General features: G+C 33.7%; 1 protein-coding gene and 1 long non-coding RNA gene across 2 annotated transcripts in view; one reads left to right on the forward strand and one right to left on the reverse strand.

Moving 5' to 3' along the window:
* LOC145292866 (uncharacterized) overlaps positions 1-21,959 on the forward strand; it is a 177,063-nt gene that overhangs the window by 152,782 nt on the left and 2,322 nt on the right. The window lies entirely within an intron of this gene.
* The window catches only part of LOC145292865 (uncharacterized), a 773,000-nt gene that overhangs the window by 17,490 nt on the left and 733,551 nt on the right, over positions 1-21,959 (reverse strand). The window contains exons 5-6 of the mRNA XM_080138974.1: positions 10,516-10,689; positions 2,112-2,287 (exon numbers count right to left, since the gene is read on the reverse strand). Coding sequence (XP_079995100.1) covers positions 2,112-2,287; positions 10,516-10,689 — 350 coding nt within the window. The remainder of the gene's footprint in view (positions 1-2,111; positions 2,288-10,515; positions 10,690-21,959) is intronic.

Consider the following 21,959-nt stretch of genomic DNA (forward strand, 5'->3'; position numbering starts at 1 on the left):
CGCAGGGATTTAGATCAGGCGACCTTGCAGGCCAACCAATATCACCATGCAAAGAAATCTGATAATTTAGGAACATTTCCGTTTTGCATAAATACATGAATTTTGATCTAATTAAAACAAAATCACATTCTATATACATTTTTTAAAAAATTCTTTATTTAATTGGGTTTTTTTTTACCTACAAATGTGTCAGATCATTTTGGGTTATCCTGTATTTGTAGATAAATATAGTGCAGTGAAGTGGAACAACCAGTGAAAAAGTGATTTAAAAGTTTTTTTTTATGTTTCTGTTGGTTCTGCTTTATTGCTCAAATGCCAAAACAATACTTGAAATAATATAATAATAATAATAATAATAATAATAATAATAATAAACAGAATGTGTTTTGGTAAAGTTTACACTAAAAGAAATTTCTAAAAATGAGAACTTAGTAATGAGAACAAAAAGATTTCAAGTGAAAATAACCTTAAAATCTCACATCAATTACGTCATAAACAAATATGAGAATCTGGGTAAAACAAATACAAACATGTCATTTTATTATTACTAATAATATTACTACTACTATTATTATTATTACTATTACTATTATTATTACTATTATTATTATTACTACTATTATTATTGGCTCACATGGAGCTTTCACACAAGTCAACAAACGATCGGTTTGGAGACCTGTGGTGTTCTCTGGAAGCTGAGTGACAACAAGTCTCCCCAGACTCCACCTCCTACGATAGAATTTGCAAATAAATCTGCGTCATTGCAACAGCCTCATACCATTGATTTCTCGCTGGTAATGGCCATTGGTTTGTACTGGAATTTGAGTGGCACTAAGACTCCCCACGATCCCAGTTCTCTTCGTGCTTGTCTAGCGGAGGTCTGGCCAGCGCTCTCTCCTCGGTCTTTCGATCCTCCTTGACCCTTCTTGGCTCTTTGGTATCACTTTCCTATTGGGGGGAGGGAGGTGATGAGATAATGGGGGATGCATGATGGTGGTGTAGATCTTGATATGCAGCTTCGGCGTTCTTCATTCCCTGTAACGCTTCTTTGTTATATTGTCTTGTTTTATTCCCAACATTCTAGGGTTTTCCTTAATATTTCAGCCGTTTTCTTTATCGTTAGTCATTGTATTTTTGCAGTTATTCCTCTGATTCCAATTTCTGACATTCTTTTTTCGAAGTTTTTCGGAATTGTTCCTAGTGCTCCTACTATTATCGGTACTATTTTGATTTTCTACATCATCCAAATCCCTTTTTTGCTTTGTTTCTCCTTTTCTTTCATACTCACCCTGTAGTCAGCTGGGAGAGCAAAGTCTACGATTTGACAGGATTTTTCTTTCTTGTTAATTATTACATCTGGTCTTCTTGCTTGGATAGGTTTGTCCGTCTATATGTCCATGTCCCATAGGATTTTTGGTTCTCGTTTTCGCGTGCTGTTGCGGGTTTATGCTTGTACCATATTATTATTATTATCATTATTATTTATATCATAATTATCATTATTATTTATATCATAATTATCATTATTGTCGTCATTATTATTATTATCATTATTATTTATATCATAATTATCATTATTATTTATATCATAATTATCATTATTGTCATCATTATTATTATCATTATGTGCTCTTATAAAAATATACGGCATGATCACATGAGCACACCAGTTCTTGCTGAATTACCAAAGTGAAGCAATGTTGAACCTGGTCATTACTAAATGGGTGACCATTTAAGACTTCCAAGTGTTGTATGTGCTCTCTGCTTATCCCAGCATTGTTTCCAGTCGTCTTGGACTTTTTACCACTGGACTCGAACAGTGCCGATTCAGGAGAGGTGTGGTTAGGGATTGTGAAACCCTTGCCTCACAATTACACGTGCAGCTGCACCTACAGGGGGTATCCTTTGTCTTGCGAGACTGAACGGAGGCATCTTATGAAAAAAGAAGTTCATTAACTTATAAATAACTCGAATCTTTCATTTTTGAGGGGGGAATGGAGAGAAAACTAGTGAATCTATTTGTCTATGGAATGAAAACCGGAATATTTCCTTTAGCTGAACTAAATCTCTTAATCAAATAACGACAAGTTTATGTGAACAAAGATACTCACTGCATACAAGTTTGGGGGTAGGTGATACCAGCTGAGTTCAAATTTATTATTTCTTGGTGGATTTCCTTGGAATATCCACCCAAAGGCACCCAATTTTCCATCAGTATAGGTAAGAAATACGGGGTAGAGATCCTCGCATCGTAATTTCTTGGAAAGTTTCTTAAAATAATGAGTACCTGAAAAGAAAAAAAAATATGATCAAATTAAAGGACTTCATAAAGAATATCAGCAATTGTGCTCTATAGTTAACAAGAAAAAAGAGGCAAAAAACACAAATACCTGTTACCAAATGCAAGAAAATTTATTTTTGTACTTATCTACATAATTATCATGCCGTCCTCTCTATGCAGTTTTCGTTGACTTGACGAAGGCCTTTGATTATGTTAGCAGATCAGGGCTATTTCTAGTCCTCCGTCTACTGGGCTGCCCTCCCAAACTCCTGAAAACCATACAAGAATTTCACGATCAGATGAAGGCTACAGTACAGTTTGAGGGCTCTCGTTCTAAAGAGTTCCCCATCTCTTGTGGTGTCAAGCAAGGCTGCGTGTTAGCTCCTACTCTGTTCGGAATATATTTCTCAGCTGTTCTGCGCCGAGCCTTCCCAAACCCAACTGGAGTGCTCCTTCACACTCGCAGTACTGGAGGCCTATTCAACCTGGCCAGGCTACGCTCAAAAACTATGGTTAACCGCGTACAGATCCGTGAACTCCTGTACGCTGATGATGCTGCCTTCATCGCCAACTCGGAGGTTGAGCTTCAGGCAATGTGCTCCTCCTTTGCTTCTGCCTGCGAGGAGTTTGGTCTCAAAATCAGCCTAGGCAAGACGGTGGTCTTTGCCCAGCCTGCTGGGCTTTCACCCATAATAACCGTAAACAATCATGTACTGTCAAACGTCACCAAGTTCACTTACTTGGGTTCTACAGTTGATAACACCAACAGTCTTGATTGTGAACTGGACTCCCGCATTGGAAAGGCATCAACAACTTTCGGCAGGCTTAGTGAGAGAGTCTGGAAGAACAAGTCCCTCTCGCTACACCTAAAGATCAAGGTTTACGAGGCCTGCATCCTCAGCACTCTCCTGTATGGCAGTGAGACTTGGTGCACCTACCGCCGACACGAACACCGTCTGAACGCCTTCCACTTCCGATGCCTGCGCACAATTCTTGGATTCACATGGAAGGATCATGTACCAAACACAGCTATCCTCTCCACGACCAAGAGTACTGACATGTACACAGTGCTGCGCATCCGTCGCTTACGTTGGGCTGGCCACACCTGCCGCATGGACGACAGCCGGCTACCAAAAGCACTTCTCTTTGGAGAGATAGCTGATGCCCCTCGCTGTGCTGGCAGGCCACGCCTCCGCTACAAGGATGTCCTGAAACGTGACCTTCAGGTCTTCGGCATCCCTCACAACACTTGGGAAACCTCTGCCGGCAACCGAGCAAAGTGGCAAGCTGCTATAAGATCTGGTGCCAAAAGATCCTGCCAGCAATACACAGACTTCCTGAACTGTAGAAGACTGAAGCGCCTTGCCAATCGTCGTCCTCGACGTTAAGGGCCTATGATGATGATCATGCACATTTACTGATTGTTATATTTATTATGTAAGCATTTGTTAGTGATACTTTTTTCTTAGCCAAACCAGTGTGCTTGTACAAACAGACAACAATTTTGCTGGGACTTAGTATAGTTTTGCAAAGTATTATAAAATAAAAAAGAAAATTTAGCTTCAGTAGGTTAAAACTATAGAAATTGATCGAAAATTAAGTATTTGATGAATTGATAAGTTATTAGTTGAAGTTTTTGTTTAATTTTCGATTTTCAGTTGTTAAACATATGACAAAGAAAAGACGCCATCTTGAATCTATTTTTTTTTTTTGTTTTTTGTTTTTACAAACTTTTAGGAAATTATTAAAAATCTAAAAATAGACACTTAAAATAAGTTCCAAAAATGAAAAACTATATTTTCTTGCGTTTGGTAAGTTATTTGTTGTAAATTTTTTTTCACCGCTTTTTATCTTGTTAACTATACTGCATAATCGTCAGAATATCATTTACTTATTTTATTTTTGTATGTGTCCAAGGCGAGTTTGTAAGAGACTCTTTTTTTTTTACATGGTGGTCACAACTTATCAAGGCCCGGAAGCCACTCGGGAATAAGGGTTATTGTGTGTACAGTAATCAATGGGATAGTGTCGTAGTAATCGTTAGTATTGGAGATTTGATGTGTCTTACTTAAAGGAGCAGTTCATCAGGAATTTGTTTATTTTGGACTTGAAGACATCCAAGTTGTAGTCAGGTGGGAAACAGGCAAATGGAATAGCGTTCCACAGGCGTGCACTTCTAAGAAAGAAGCTTTGTTCATGGAATCTATGTTTTGATTTAGGCACAGATAATGAGTGGGGAAAATTTTTGTTTTAGGAGGGGAGTGGGGCACTTTACTCCTCCTCATTATCATATCCGGTTCAACATCCGTTTTAGGTTCTAAGATTCATTGGCTTTAACAAATTGGTTGCTAAACAAACCTATCTCTGACTAGGTCTTTATTGATCCCTCTTATGGTCAGGTCCATTTTTATCACCTCTTTTCATGTTCACTTGGCCTTTACCTGTGAACTGAACCTGCTACTTCAACTGTTCTTCATCTACTAACCTTAACCCATTCTTTCAATGTGACGAAGTCTACTCTTTGACGCACATCTCTCAATACGGTATAGATTTTGTCTCCTCCAAGCTCACCAGATTTAAATCGATCTTTAAGACTTATATTACACAGCTATCGGATGAGTCTCCTTTTTTTTATTTACATTGGAGTCACCACTTATGAAGGCCCGGATACCACTCGAGGATAAGAGTTAATGAGTGTATGGTAGTCAATGGGACAATATCGTAGTAGTGAAAATTTGGATGAGTTAAGGAGACGGCTCTAGAACTTGTTTACATTAGACTTGAAGATGACCATAGTGTAGTTAGTTGGAAAGCAGGCAAACGGAAGACAATTCCACAGGCGTGCAGTTCTAAGAAATAAGCTTTGTTCATGGAATCCACGTTTAAGTTTAGGCACAGATAAAGAGTGGGGGGGATATTATTGATAGCTGTTTCTCATACCATTTCTCTCTACGCAACAAATTTTACTAAATAATCTTGTTAAAATATTTAACAAAAGCTTGTGTGTCACAGGACCTTGTTCGTTTAACCAGATTGGTTCTCAAATATTCGATTCTAAGGTAGGGATTCTTGGGAGAAACAAAGGTGCTAAAATGAATGAACGAACAATCTTTCATATTATTTATCTCTTTTTGTTTTTAAGGTGACCAATTTTCAATAAATGAACGCAGGACAAAGGTTAGAGCATGGGGCATAGAGATAGAAGGGTCAAAAAGAAAGAGACAAGATAAGAGCTGAAGTAGTGGAGGGGTGGGGCGTGAGGTTTGTCATGCAGGAATTCAGTCAATGGAATAGGTGAGACGTGGCAGGCAGAAGGAAATGTAATCAAGTGTCCACAACATAATTAGATTGGTCAATCAGTGGACGAAAGGAGAATAAAGAAGAGTGAATGTGTGTGTGTGGGGGGGGGGGAGAATTGAAGTTTCCCTCATTTACGAGTCGGTCAAATGGTCCATAAAAGCATTTTAGTGTTGATAACATGGAAGAACTCTCAATTTTGTACAATCGAACAATTTTGCAACTTTTTTTGCTTCCATTTCATGCTGAAATTTTAGTTTGCTTTTTTTTTTAGGGGGAGGAGGTAATAATTCGCCAAATTTCGTTTAGAATATTTTTTTTTTCAATTTCTGCAACAAATTTTCACTTTGGCTTCGCCGCAAATTATATATATATATATATATATATATATATATATATATATATATATATAACTACTTCATTTACTCACATAAAATTAATATATGAAAGTATAAATTTATGCGTAAACTTTAAGTATTTACTTCAAAAGTGCTCAATACGTAGGTAGAGCTAGTTAGTAAGTTATAAAATATATATGCCGATTAAGCTACACTGAATATTCCGCGTTTCATCCACTCTAGGCATAAGCCTGAAGAGTCTTCGAGTGGATGAAATGCGGAATATTCAGTGTAGCTTAATCGCCATATATATTTTATAACTTACTATATATATATATATATATATAAATCCACACATAATGACCTATTATCCTACCGAACTTATACATTTATGTACAATCTCACATAGGCATCTAGTGCTATCAGACCAACTATTTGAAGATATCGGGTTCCTGACTTAAATGCGCCAAACATTGATGTTATTCTTTTCTCCTTTGTCTTTGCAAAACTCAATCATGTTCTGCAAAGTTAAAGCAAAAATATTTTTTATTCTATTTATTTCTTTGTTGACTTTTATCCTCAGCTCCTAGTTGTTGTTTCACGTTTTGGACAATTATTCTCATTTCAACAAAAATTCCAAAAATAAAAACATTTTTCTTTACAAAACAACAATACTAAACACCACTAATAAATATTTGAAAATATAAACGTGAAGTATAACTTTTGCCAAAATGATTGAATCAAAAAAAAAAAAAAAAGGGTTGATAAAACAACCAAACTCACATAGGCAACAGCCAAAACAAACATGTTTTTTTTTTTTTTTACATGGAGGTCATTACTTATCAAGGCCCAGAAGCCACTCGGGGATAAGGGTTATTGTATGTACAGTAATCAATGGGGTAGTGTTGCATTATTCATTAGTATTGGAAATTTGATAAAGTGTCTTACTTAAGGGTGCGGTTTATCAGGAATTTGTTTATGTTGGACTTGAAGACATCCAAGTTGAAATCAGGAGGGAAACAGGCAAGCGGCAGAGAGTTCCACAGGCGTGCAGTTCTGAGAAAGAAGCTTTGTTCATGGAATCTACGTTTGGATTTAGGCACAGATAAAGAGTGGGGAAAATTACTGACAGAGGTTTCAGCTAGACGAGTGTTTTTCATGAAAGATTGGCGAGGAGGGGTCAGAGATTGGAGCTCAGACGAGCACTTGCCATGGAAATAACGATAAAATAAAGAGGCTCGCAACGTCTCTTCTGTGGGAGAGAGGTTGCAGGAAAGAGAAAAGGGCATCCTCCACTAAGCCATGAAGTCTATTTTGTACTCTGTCAAGGCAGGATAGGCTGTTTTTAGCAGCTCTTGCCCAGATGTGACAGCAGTACTCCATCCTTGGACGTACTTGGCTTTTATATAGATAGAGAATTGCATCATTAGTGAGATATCTTCTGGAGCGGTAGAAGGATCCCACCATTTTCCCAGCAACCTTAGCAACAGACTTGATGTACGTGTTCCATTTCAGATCAGGAGTAAAGGTCAAACCCAGAAGCTTATCAAAACATGGGGCTTCTCCTAGACGAGAGCCAACCATTTCAATTGATGCCAGATGGGGATCAGAGCGTTTATGATGTAAAGATAGGAGCTTGGTTTTAGATGCATTAAAGTTAACCAGTCACCTTTTTCTCCACTGTACCACGCACTCAAGATCAGAGGAGACAGAATCAGAGAGAACATTGTCATTTATGGCCTTTGATGTGTTGCCATAGATGGTGGTGTCATCAGCATAGAGTTTGCACAACTTTTTATGGACAAAACAACTCTTTTGTCATCCAGAACGTCCTTGGATACTATGAACTCTCATTATCTATTAATTCTTTTCTTACAAATAAAAGTTGTTTAATAATAATTGTAAAATAATAAATATTTATTGACTTTTACTACCAGTAAAACTAAAATCGATAGATGATCCTCCACATCCATGGACTTCATTATTCTTTCATATTGACTTACTTCTCGAAATTTTTATATTGCATAATCACGCTTCATCAAAGTTAAGTTGAGCTTGGTCAGTATTAAAATGAGTGACTATTTGGAAATACCAGGTGCTGTATGTGCTCTCCGCTTATCATTTTTTCAGTTATAGTGGACTTTTTATTGGAATCAAGCCGTGTTGAGTTGTAACGTTGTAGTTACAAACAAACATAAGAAAAATAATTTTTTTTTTCTTTTTTAACACAAAAGATATTATTACTGTTACTCTCCCGTCTCGATACCACATGTCCATCTAGCCTGGTCGCATTTCTCTTTCTTCTGGCCGCAGCTGACCCAATCACATCCTCGACTTTAAGCGTCCATTTTCTTCGATGTGCACTTTGCTTCTCCCTCGAGCATGTGGTGTTCTTTTTCTCTTTTCCTTGTTGCGCTAACTTGTGCACATTTCCTAATTTGCATATGTGCGTTTTTCGGCTACTGCTGTTGCTAACGAATCTCTTCACTTCTGCTGATATGTTCTAGTATTGTGACGATTAATCGGAATCGGGAATCGAAAAAAATCAGAACATTTGAGGGTATCGGAATCAGAACAATTTGTGCATATTTTCCGATGCCAAAACGATTCTTTTAATTTTAATTTTTTTTATTTGAATGAGTTTAAAGCAAAATTTTCTTTCGCTAATAATAATTATAAAATAATAAATATTTATTGATTTTTAACAACCAGTAAAACTAAAATCGATAGCTGATCCTCCACAAGTATTTTTTTGTTTGTTTAGGAAAACATTTCTACATTTAGCATGCATTATTTTTTTTTTATTTATTTATTTATTTTTTTTGATGATCAGACAAAATAACACTTCTATAGTTAAATATTTAGAGATTTATAAACAATCAGAACTGGTGAAAAATGTTGGGGTCGTCACTAATATTTTCTCACGTGCTCATATGCATTATGTACTGAATCAGAGGAGGAATGATTAGTATTGTGCAACTCTTGCATCACAATTCAGCACGTGTCATCCATTATCCCTCCAGAATGATCAGCTGGTTCTCGTCATTTCAACAGATGAACATTCATCCATTCGTCTATCCTCCTCTACACATTGGCTTAGCAATTTCATCTAATTATCCTACCATACAGCTCCATGCACTGCCCTAAGTAGACTGTCTAGTTGGTAGAGTTGCAAATTCGACAACTGCAACCCCATGTAAAACTTCTTTGAAAATGGAAACACCTGTAGGCGACAACTCTATGATACCTTAGGACAAAATCTTGGTGGCTAAACCATTCTTTACTTCATCTACAGAGTACGTAGAGATTTTCAATATCCATTTTCAAGGACTTTTCAAAGTTTATCAAGGTCTTCTCCAGACAAAATTCAAGTTTTCAAAACAAAATTTGGGGGTTGTTTTACAATCCATACCTATTCAAAAAAGTGGTAAAAAGAAGAATTTGCCATTGGAGAGTCCCATTTGCAGAAAAAAGTTTTTTTTTAAGGGGGGGGGGGGGTGAAAGACATTTTATTTATGCGGCTGCCACTGCTCTCCTACCCCCTCTGAGGAAAAAAAAAAATGTGATAACATAAAAAAAAAAAAAGTTTTTTTTCGACCCAGCCGGCCTAGTTTTAAGTTAACTTTTGTATCTGCAATACTGCTACAATACAAAACAATGTATTTTTATTTTATTTTGAATATTTAAAAAATATTTTAATGGTATTTTTATTAATACTAAAAAATATTTTAATGGTATTTATTTCGATTTTATTTTGAATATTTCGACACAAATTTTTACTGGACACAAAGAATGCAATTTTCCATATTTTCAAGAATTTTTCAAAGAGTAATAATAGAAATAAAGCATTTTCAAAACAAAAGAAAAATTCAAAGACTTTTGTCTTAAAAACATATGACTAAAATTTTATTGAAATCGGAGATATATAGATTCTTATTATTCAAAAATTAGAAACTTATTTCTTATCTTCAACACAAATACATACAAGTTGGTGGGTGAGTGTCAATCGTGTTGAAAACAAAGCTGATTACCAATTTCAAAAGTAATGCTTTTCAAGAGTAATGTATTCTGGGAATATGGTCACTAGTATGTTGCTTCCTTGGATAACTCCGTTTCCTGTTCTTTAATGATGATACTCACCAACAAAATTTTCTTCTGAGAGTAATACATTCTAGGAATTATCTTATCTACTATAGAATCACATTTTTTTTTTACTTTATTAGACATTAATTAACTTTTAGATCATGAGTGGGCAAACTGTTCAGTGCAAGTGCTACATTAAAAAAATTCAAATTTTACTAGACCGCATAGTATATTTTCCAATAAAATTGATATCTAAAATAGACAAAATTAAAGACTTCACATAACTGAATATAAAATCTTTTTGGACATTTAATATTCAGTAATTGGAGAGCCACATAGATTCCTTTGGCGGCCTGCGGGCCGTAGTTTGCCCACCCCTGCTTTTGATGGTTAATATACCATAAAACAAACCAAACCAAACATATTGGGTAAATATTTAATCAATTTAGAAACATAAAAATTATTTTAATATTCGCCTTCACCCATACAAAAATAGAGAAGAAGACGGTTGCTTACCCATTTTTGTGACACATCCTGCTTCTTTCCAATCACTTGATAAATCTTTTAATTTTAATGGTATTTCCATGGAATCTCTTTCGGGGTCATCCCCCATTTGTATATATAGACCTTTATATTGTTTGGCATCTCTAGCACCTGGGTTGCACACAAGTCGCGGATGTTTAAAATAGGCTAGAAAAATAAAAATGAAAAAAGTTTTAAACAGATCAAAAATAAAACGGCTGTTAATAAAAATAAAACAAATCCAACAACACGTGGAAAGCTGTTTGATATATATAAAAAAAAATGACAGAGAAAACTACATATCACATTTGCAGATAAAACATTAAAACCACAATTTATTGACACTTGTTTTGTCTTATTATTTTATTATTGTTTTCTTTAGTTGTTTCAGTGAGTGTGATATGAAATAGATATTTTTTTTAGAAGTCAGAGGTGTTTAGTTTATATATACTAAACCTGATAATTTCTTTTTCTTTAGTTAATTTAAAAATATGTATATACCAAGGTTTCTTTTTATAATTGTTTTGAAGCTTATTTACTTTTAGAACTTATATTTTAACAAATAAATGTATATATTTTTTCATGAGAAAGTTTCAAACAACTACAAAATATATTAAACTTTCCATTAATTTTTTGCCTTTAAAATACTTCCATTAAAATAAAGACAAAGATATATTCACTGTCATGTATTTATTTTAAAATTCTTTTCCTAACAAATTTTTCACAATATCACATATATATATATACTAGCAAAAGTACCCGTCGTTGACTGGGTTCAAAAACAGCCTACAGAAAATGGACTCTGATTTATGAAAGTATGATAGGTTATGAAAAGGAAGGGTTGTAAATTTGGGGGTATCAAAACCAAAGCAAAATATGATGAAAGTAAAAATAAAATAGATAAATCCCATAATTTATTATACCATACCTGTTCACACCGAAACACTTATCACAATATTCTGTGGATCTATATTAAAAAACCTTGTTAAACTTTGTGACATATTTTCATTCTATGGAGGTCAGGTGCAAACGAACACCCCATAATTTTATTATACCATATTTCTTCAAACAGACGCATAATTATCAAAGTATACTTAGGCAGATAGATATGAAAAGTCTTTATTAAAGTTTGTGCCTATTTCCATTCTATAAAGGCCAGGCGCGAACGGAGACCCCACAATTTTAATGAACTACTGTTCTGCCAGATCAAATATACCCATTCTTGTGTCTCGATACATCTTCTATCATTATATGTAATCAATCTTTTAAAATAGTCAATCATATAGGAGCCTATTCGTGACCAGACACACACACACACACACATACAGCTTTATATTATATATATATATATATATATATAATATTGTGAAAAATTTGTTAATTATCCACAACCACTCAAAAAAACTATTTTCAATAATTGTGCTGAACAGCAAAATAAGCTTCCGTTCACAGCTGAACATTTTGCTAACAGCATTTCATTTCCTCTGATGACATGAACCATTATTGAAAATCCATGGATTAAGGGAATTAACATGACCCCTTCTCTATATTCCTTTTGTCAAACAATGAATTCTTAATTCGAATATATGTGTCTATATGCTGTTTTTTCAGAATTTAAAATTTAACTACCAAACTTATATATTGCTCTATTCTTAAGTATTGAGCTCTTCCTTTCTGGCTAGGATCACCTTGAAAGTATTACTTAAAGTAATATCTATCAGGATTTTTCATCTGAATTCTATCGGTGTCTTATCTTGCTTTATATATATATATATATATATATATATATATATATATATATATATATATATATATAGTAATTTATAAAATATACATGGCAATTAAGCTACACTGAATATTCCGCATTTCATCCACTCTAGGATTCTTCAGGCTTATGCACGAATTTTGTGGTTGTCTGTCGTTTTTATATACGCACCTTCTATTGAGATTTTAGTTAGCCAATCAGCTTATATAAGCAACAAAACACCAATAACTATAATAAAATTAAAAATAGAAGAAAAATAAATATTATCTGGTATACGGCCCCATACAATCAAATGTTAAAAACAAAACTTGGCAAGAAATTTCTAGATCTTATCGAAAAGCACTTTCCAGCAACCAACCCCTTACACAAAATTTTCAATAAAAATACCCTAAAGTTATCCTACAGCTGCTGCGAAAATTTAGAGATGATAATTAAAGCACATAATAACAAAATATTAAATAAAAACAATGTAAACAACAACAAAATAAACAATAAAAAAGTAGACGCCATGACAAAAATAAAACTAACACAAAAGACACATATATAACTAGCAGAAATAATGATAATAATAAAAAACCAACTCTGGACAACAACAACCATACTAGAAATAAAAATAAAAATACTAATAACGAACAAGATAAATGCAACTGTAGATACCGCATATTTTGCCCACTTCAAAATAAATGTCTAACCAAAAGCATTGTTTACCAGGCCACAATATTCGCGAAAGAAAATCCGAATAACAAGAAATATTATGTAGGTATGACTTCCTTAGATTTCAAAACTCGATATTATGACCACAAAAGTACATTTAACAATAAAAAAACACTGTATGAAAACAAAGCTAGCAAATAAATACTGGGAACTCAAGGAAAGCGGCCGTTTGCCGACAGTCGAATGGAAAATAGTAAGATAAGCAAACACCTGTAGAGACCTAGACGACCCATGTAGATTATGCCTTCATGAAAAATTTGCTATCCTGTACTTTAAAGAACCCCAACATCTATTAAACTGTAGGAGAGAAATAGCGAACAACTGTGTTTGCAGAATAAAATTTACTCTAGGATAGAGATACAAAATAACTTTAAAACTAACAAAAACAATAGAAAATAAATAAACAAATAAATAAATAAAATAAATAAACATGCATATATATAAACTATCATAAATATATATATGTACGTATATATATATAAACTAACATAAAAAAAAACCTAACCTAGATTTAAAACAGGTCAAGACACTAGATATCCAGGCTAAATAGAACACACACAAAGAATCAGGTCAACCAGAGGTCAAATAGGCCTTTGTCCTGTAATTGCATGTTCATTGGCTGATAGGAAAGGCGCGGTGGATACTAGAAAGCTGATTGGCTAATTAAAATCTCAATAGAAGGTGTGTATATAAAAACGACAGACAACCACAAAATTCGTGCATAAGCCTGAAGAATCCTCGAGTGGATGAAACGCGGAATATTCAGTGTAGCTTAATCGCCATACATATTTTATAAATTACTAACTAGCTCTACCTACTTATTTAGCACTTTTGAAGTAAATACTTAAAATTCATGCATAAATTTATACTTTCGTATATTAATTTTATGTGAGTAAATGAAGCAGTTATATATATATTGTTTTAAATATAATGGGCGGAAGTCTCTTGAGAGCTCTTTCAGCTATCATCTCATCAGGAGAAAATCGATAGTGTAAAAATAATAATACTATGTCGAAAGTAAAGAGTTCTTCTGATGGGAAACTATTGAATGTGCCAAAAATTACGGGGACACTAAAATAAAGTTTATTAACGTTTAAAAAACAATTAAAATATTGGCACAACGAGGGGAGGGGGAGAAAAGATTCACAGTTCCCCAAAGAGAAACAATGCGTTAGATGTTTCTTTCTGCCGGCACAAAGGTTTCCGCACCGCAATAGAGACAGACTCCAAAATCTTTAAATGGTTTCTGGAGTTCGCTCTATGTAGCACCTCGAACCATTCTATTTTATATCTATCGGCACAGCACGGGTTGTCAACCAAATGCTGGCCAATAGCAGAGTCCAAGGCTGCAGAAAGAGATGTTATATAGAATAAAATAAAACTGTATTTAAATTCTGTACCTCTAAACATTGATATATATATATATATATATATATATAAGAAATTTATTACTGTGAGTCCAGAATGAGTTTACATATTGTTTCAATTAGAGGAAGATCCTCAAAGAGAGGAAATATCAAACTAGCATCGTCAGAATTCTGACGATGCTAGTTTGATATTTCCTCTCTTTGAGGATCTTCCTCTAGTTGAAACAATATGTAAACTCATTCTGGACTCACAGTAATAAATTTCTTATATACTGCTCTGGCTACACATTGAGCACTCTGGTCCGGTTTTTTCACCACTGGTAAATAAATTATATATATATATATATATATATATATATATATATATATATATTAATTATTGCTATTTCATCCCAAACAAGGCACAGTGCCACTTGAATGTAGAAGGTTGCTATTTGGAACACAATTTGCAGGGACACTATGTAGGGAGTTAAGCAGCAAGCTTTTTGTTCACATTACACTTGACCTTCTGCATGTCAGTATAGTCAGGGAAGCAGGAGCCCGGGAAGGAATTCCAAAGTCTAGTTGTTCGAGGGAAGAAACTATTAGAGTAAAAGGTTTTCTGGCATCTAGGAATCTGTGTAGGGGTGGGATTTTGCTGCTTTTTGTGTTTGTTGGGGTTATTTACATCAAGGGGGTATAAGGGTTTGGAGTTCGTCAGAGCACCTTGCATTAAAATACTTGTAAAATAAGCACAGCGATGAAAACATTTCGTCGATGCGATAAGGATTGGAGATTGGTTGGCGATTCTTTTCTGAACCCTGTCTAGGAGAGAAAGGCTTATAACAGATAATAATTATATCGCAGTAGTTTTCTAGACGTAAATCTGTTGAAACTGCAATGTTTATCAAAAAGTGGCTAAACTGATAAAAAATTTCTGAGCGATCCCAAAATATACAGCACTGGTATAGATAAACATTTCAAGATGAAATAATAAAAAAAACGGGGAAATGAGTTGATAAAATTTTATGCGAGGAAGTTTGCCTCCCAATTTTTAAGCTCTCTTGCCCACTCCTCCTTGCTCCCTATTTTCTTTACCTTCTATTTTATTCTTTGTTTCTTTTTCTTTATTATGATTTTCAATCTCTTTTCAAAGTACGGAAACACTTTGCATAAAAGAATGACTATTTAGAATCTGGTTCTCTAGAGGAAGTCCAGCAGAAACATGTATGCACATATGTAGCCAATAATGTTTGTATAAATAAACACATCGGAAGAAGCAAAATAATATTTTTTTTCTTAATAAAAATTAAATCCCACATCATTGCAACCAATATTAAGAAGTGAATATTTGCGATGACATAAATTACGATGTAATTAAATAAAGTTGTCCGGCTTATTCCTTTTCACTCTGTTGACAATTTAATTTGATTTTAATTCAGATAGTGTCATATTAAAGATGAATAATCAATAAATAAACAATTATGTGAATTTGACTCATGATACAACCTTCAACTTGTACAAGTCGGATATATGTTAAGATGAACGATTGTTGCCGCATCTGAGGAGGTGCCACTGAATGAACATTTTTTTTTTTGGGGGGGGGGGGAGGTGATACAAACAAGTGAGACCGTTCTGAACACACACAGACAAGGTCAACAAAACTACGGTCAATTTTTGGTCTACAAGCTTGGAACTTGATATATGAGCTATTCAGACCTGTGGAACAAATTTGATTTTTTTTTTTTTTTCAGCTGGAAAAAAATCTGCTAAGGGAGTCCAATTTGGAACATAACAGGCATAAGTCGAACTAATGCGTATCCTTTACGCATGCGCATATATATTTTAATGCATTTAAATCGATCTATTTGTCAAGTTTTGATAAACATGTGGCCTTAGCTCAAATAGTAGCGAATATTGCTGGATAGCTAAATGTTTTGGTTTCGATTCTAGCTGGTCATTTTTTTTTACTTTTGAAATCACAACTATATATTGGGTACAATATAATAATCAAGAGAATTGGTTCTATCATAATGTATACATAACCTGCATAAATTAAAATATCATATTTAAGCGTATTTTAAAACTGGAAAAAAATCATACAAAATCGACCTTTTCAATCTAGATGATCTTTTTTCTTTCTTAAAGTCTCTTTTTTACGGAAGAGAAACTTTATTCGTCTTTCCCTATTCTATCGTTATTTTCATGTCAGGTGTTTGACTGAGCTCCAATTTCTGGTTCCTCTTGTAAAATATTCATGGCAAGGACTCGTCCCTCTATCACCGTTGCAAAAAACCTTGCTTTATTCCCCTGTGTACCTAAATCCAAAAGGAACTTCCATGAACAGTTTTTTCCAAGAGTTTTCCATGTGTGGAGCACTACCAGAGGACTGCTTCTCTGCTGTCTACAACATGGTCGCTATGTCCAATCTTGACAAATACTTGTAAAATTATCCTTAATACAATTCTACCCTTTCCACTTTCCAATCCTCTCATAGTGGTCATCATCCATTTGAAAATCTGATTAGCTTTATCCTCAAGTAGCTTTTCACCTTGGCCAATGATGATGCATTAAACCCACCCGACTAGCAGCAAACCCCCCCCTTCACTGTAGAGCTCTCTAGATGCAGGAAGATTTTCTACTCTAATAGTTTTTTTCCTTGGACCACTTGCATTTGGAATTCCCTACCTGTTCCTCCAACCATACTAACATGCAAAAATGTAAATGTAATGTGAACAAGCTTCTTGTTAACCAACTCCCCTCTAACATTATTCTCCCCTCTATAAATCTAGCTCCCTATCACAGTAGCCCTTTACACTTCAACTGTTACATAAACAAGGCTGTAAGTTATGAATGGAAAAGTTTGAGTTGCACCTAGTGGTTAAGGGTGACCTCAGTAAAACAGAAGTCAGCAAAATCACATGGAGCAAGAGATAACTCTTCTTATTCTTGGCGACACTTCAAGTATAGTGAGTGCTTAAAATGCATCGTCACTTATGGGGACGTATAATATAGCATGGTTATATGGGTGTCTATCCATCTCTCTTTCTAATGTAACAGTCAACATATTAAAGTCTTTTTATCACCTATACTCTGAATTTATGAATGGTCCAAGTCACTAATGAATCCTTTATAGACAAATGAGAACAACAATGGCGATGAGTGTATAAATTTATATGCATCTTGGTAAGCAAAAAAATAGCACAGTGGTTACTTGAGCTGCAAAGATCAAAGTCGATCTCACCAAGACAGAAAATTACTGGCAACCTAAAATCAACTAATCTGTCATCTGTCTATGGGATGGCCGGAATTACTCTGCTGTAAAGCTGTTGAGACGATAGCAAAGGCAGAGCGTAATGAGCAGAGCAACAACAATCACTATCCCTTGTATGGAAATCAAGAGCTGCCACTGTGACTACTACCCCACAAGAGCTTTGCCACTGTAACAGGCCTTAGACAAACAACACTAGCATTCTTCTGCCTGTGTTGGTGGAATGAGTTAGTAAAAAACGGTGCAATAAGATTCTTTCAGCATTAAAAGTAGATCTCCTAATAAGTTTTGAACTTCCCCCAAAAGAGTAGGTAGCACTTAACTGGGTTTGAGCGCAAGTTGTCAAAACACTGTACAACCTGTACAAGTCGGGCTATCTATAGGAAGCTCAGTATCCCTGTAGTACAGACATGCAGTCTATCACACACATCCTCACAGACTGTTCCCTAAGTGAGGCATGCTCAGATGTGGACCTGAAGAATGCCTTGGACACTGTCTGATAATGAAGCAAAACATGATTATGATGATGATGATGAGTGGCTATAAGCCTTGTTTCGGTGTGGGGGGGGGGTTAAAAAGTCTTTAAAAAAAATTCTTGAAAAGAGAGGAGAATGCAAATTCTTGATTCTTCACTGCTTTCAATCAAGTCCAATAAACTTTCATTTGGATTAGTTTTCCATCATACCGTCTCAGAGTAGTCAGAATTTTATCGACTCGCTTCAAATTTATTATTTACTAATTGATTGCTTTTTGTTCAAGAATGCATTTTTAATAACCCTAAAGAATTGGAAGCACAGGACATTGAATTAATTAAAAAAAAAAAAAGAAAAGAATCCACACAGACATTCTTTGAAAGATAAAAATAGAAAATCTACTTAATAGAAGAATATATAAAACATTTCCTGTTTTGGAATTTTATTAGGGTGAGTCTAGATGCAAATTATGTTCATTTAGGGTGGATTGGTAGACTTTAGGGTGTGTGATGGATCTAATGTAACAGTTCGCATTATTAATATATATCAATAATTAATATATATTAATTAATATATATTAATAATTAATATGTATTAATAATTAATATCTATTAATGATTAATACGTATTAATAATTAATATCTATTAATGATTAATACGTATTAATAATTAATATCTATTAATGATTAATATGTATTAATAATTAATATCTATTAATGATTAATACGTATTAATGATTAATATATATTAATAATTAATACGTATTAATGATTAATATATATTAATCATTAATACGTATTAATGATTAATATGTATTAATTATTACATTATTGCTATATGTGCAATTTATTAATGAACCTAAAATACATTTATAACGGATTAAAATGATATACAATGAAAAAAAATGAGATCATTCCAAAAGTAAAGCCATTTATTTTTTAACTATCAAGTTAAAGTGATACAAAGATGGAAGTGGTGCCATTAAAACGAGCAACCTTTTGTGATCCAGAATTTATTTTTCTACATAGTCATCACCATTCTTAATGCACTTTTGTCAGTGATGAATGAGAGCCTTAATTCCTCAATCATAAAAGTCGGCGCCTGCCAAGAGAGTCCATTTTTTTATGGCTGTGATTATGGCGTTTTTTGTCAGGGAAATGCTGCTCACGTAATGTGTCCTTCAGAGGTCCAAACAAGTAGAAGTCTGATCATACCAGGTCGGGACTATATAGTAGATGAGACAGCACTGCCCAGCTGAACTTTCCTACATATTCTTTGGTCTTCAAACATATGTGATTTGGTATTGTTGTTATATTGTAAATAGAATTGTTCTCTTTTCTCTGGCCTTGTACAGGCAATCCAGTCTTTCAGCTTTGTTAACACTGCAAAGTAACGGTAAAAATTGACAGTCAATCTTGGTTCCAAGAAATCGAAGATGATGCCTTTCCTACCTCCAGAAAACAGTACACATTACTTTACCTGCTGATGTCTGTGTCTTGAACTTCATATTTGCTGGGGGGGAGTAAGTGGTTCCATTTCATCGACTAGACTATAATTTGTAGTGATGACACCACATCTCGTCATCAGTGATAACATTGTCCAAGACTCCATCACCTTTGGTTTCGTACAACAAGTCCTCACAGGCCTCCCATCGGTAATCATTTTAGTGCAGCATGAGCATTCATGCAACATCCCTAGCACACACGTTACTGAATCCTAGGGATGACAACATCATTTCCAGTGTACTGACACCCACATTCAACTCTAAACACATTTCATTCACCGTGATCTGCCGATCAGCACAGATGAGTTGGTCAAGATGCTCAGTGTTTTCCAGGGTAGGAGCTGTGCATGGGTTTTGTCACTAACATCTGTCTTCACTCTGAAATCGAACCCATCTCTTAATTGGGCTAATATCGACTGCATCAGCTTTGTAAATACTTAATAGGTCCGGTGAATCTTGATTGATTCAATTTAGAGGAATTGAATGACACATCTGTTTCTAACGTATGTTCATGACAGACATTGCTTTCTTAGTCTCATGCCCTCAATATCTGTAACAGATATGAAACTTTCAAGTCATGAATGCATAAGTTCAGTCATCATAACAATGCAATTTGCAATCCCCTCTGATCCATTCAGGTGGAATAAAAAATAGGAGGTATTACTTTTGGAACACTCTTGTATTTGCATACATGAACTCAGAAATAGTGAGGATTTAGTGTCACATATGCTGTGATTGTATGTTTGGCAGTCAGACGCTACAATTTTTTATGGGAATCGCCCCAGACAAGGTATGAAGCCACTTGATGTAAAAAGTTAAAAAAAAAAAATACTACTTGAAGATAAAAACGTTAAGAGTTACACGGATTGATTCTAAAAATAGCAATTTTTCTCCACTTATCAGAAACTTTGCTCATACGAAAAAATTGAAAGCGACATTTATCTATATTTTTTTTTTATACAATTATTATGTATGTACAATTATTATGTATGTACAATTATTATGTATGTACAGTTATTATGTATGTACAATTATTATGTATGTACAGTTATTATGTATGTACAGTTATTATGTATGTACAATTATTATGTATGTACAATTATTATGTATGTACAATTATTATGTATGTACAATTATTATGTATGTACAGTTATTATGTATGTACAATTATTATGTATGTACAGTTATTATGCATGTACAGTTATTATGCATGTACAGTTATTATGCATGTACAGTTATTATGCATGTACAGTTATTATGCATGTACAGTTATTATGTATGTACAGTTATTATGTATGTACACTTATTATATATGTACAGTTATTATGTATGTACAATTATGTATGTACAGTTATTATGTATGTACAATTATGTATGTACAGTTATTATGTATGTACAATTATTATGTATGTACAATTATTATGTATGTACAATTATTATGTATGTACAGTTATTATGTATGTACAATTATTATGCATGTACAATTATTATGCATGTACAGTTATTATGCATGTACAGTTATTATGCATGTACAGTTATTATGCATGTACAGTTATTATGTATGTACAGTTATTATGTATGTACACTTATTATGTATGTACAGTTATTATGTATGTACAATTATTATGTATGTACAATTATTATGTATGTACAATTATTATGTATGTACACTTATTATGTATGTACACTTATTATGTATGTACACTTATTATGTATGTACAGTTATTATGTATGTACAATTATGTATGTACAGTTATTATGTATGTACAGTTATTATGTATGTACAGTTATTATGTATATACAATTATTATGTATGTACAATTATTATGTATATACAATTATTATGTATGTACAATTATTATGTATGTACACTTATTATGTATGTACACTTATTATGTATGTACAGTTATTATGTATGTACAATTATGTATGTACAGTTATTATGTATGTACAGTTATTATGTATGTACAATTATTATGTATGTACAATTATTATGTATGTACAATTATTATGCATGTACAATTATTATGCATGTACAATTATTATGCATGTACAATTATTATGCATGTACAATTATTATGCATGTACAATTATTATGCATGTACAATTATTATGCATGTACAATTATTATGCATGTACAATTATTATGCATGTACAGTTATTATGCATGTACAATTATTATGCATGTACAATTATTATGTATGTACAATTATTATGCATGTACAATTATTATGCATGTACAATTATTATGCATGTACAATTATTATGTATGTACAGTTATTATGCATGTACAGTTATTATGCATGTACAGTTATTATGCATGTACAGTTATTATGCATGTACAATTATTATGCATGTACAATTA

Source organism: Euprymna scolopes, chromosome 14 (assembly GCF_053919585.1).
Source record: "Euprymna scolopes isolate OS-2025 chromosome 14, ASM5391958v1, whole genome shotgun sequence".
In the NCBI taxonomy this organism is placed as follows: Eukaryota; Metazoa; Mollusca; class Cephalopoda; order Sepiida; family Sepiolidae; genus Euprymna; species Euprymna scolopes.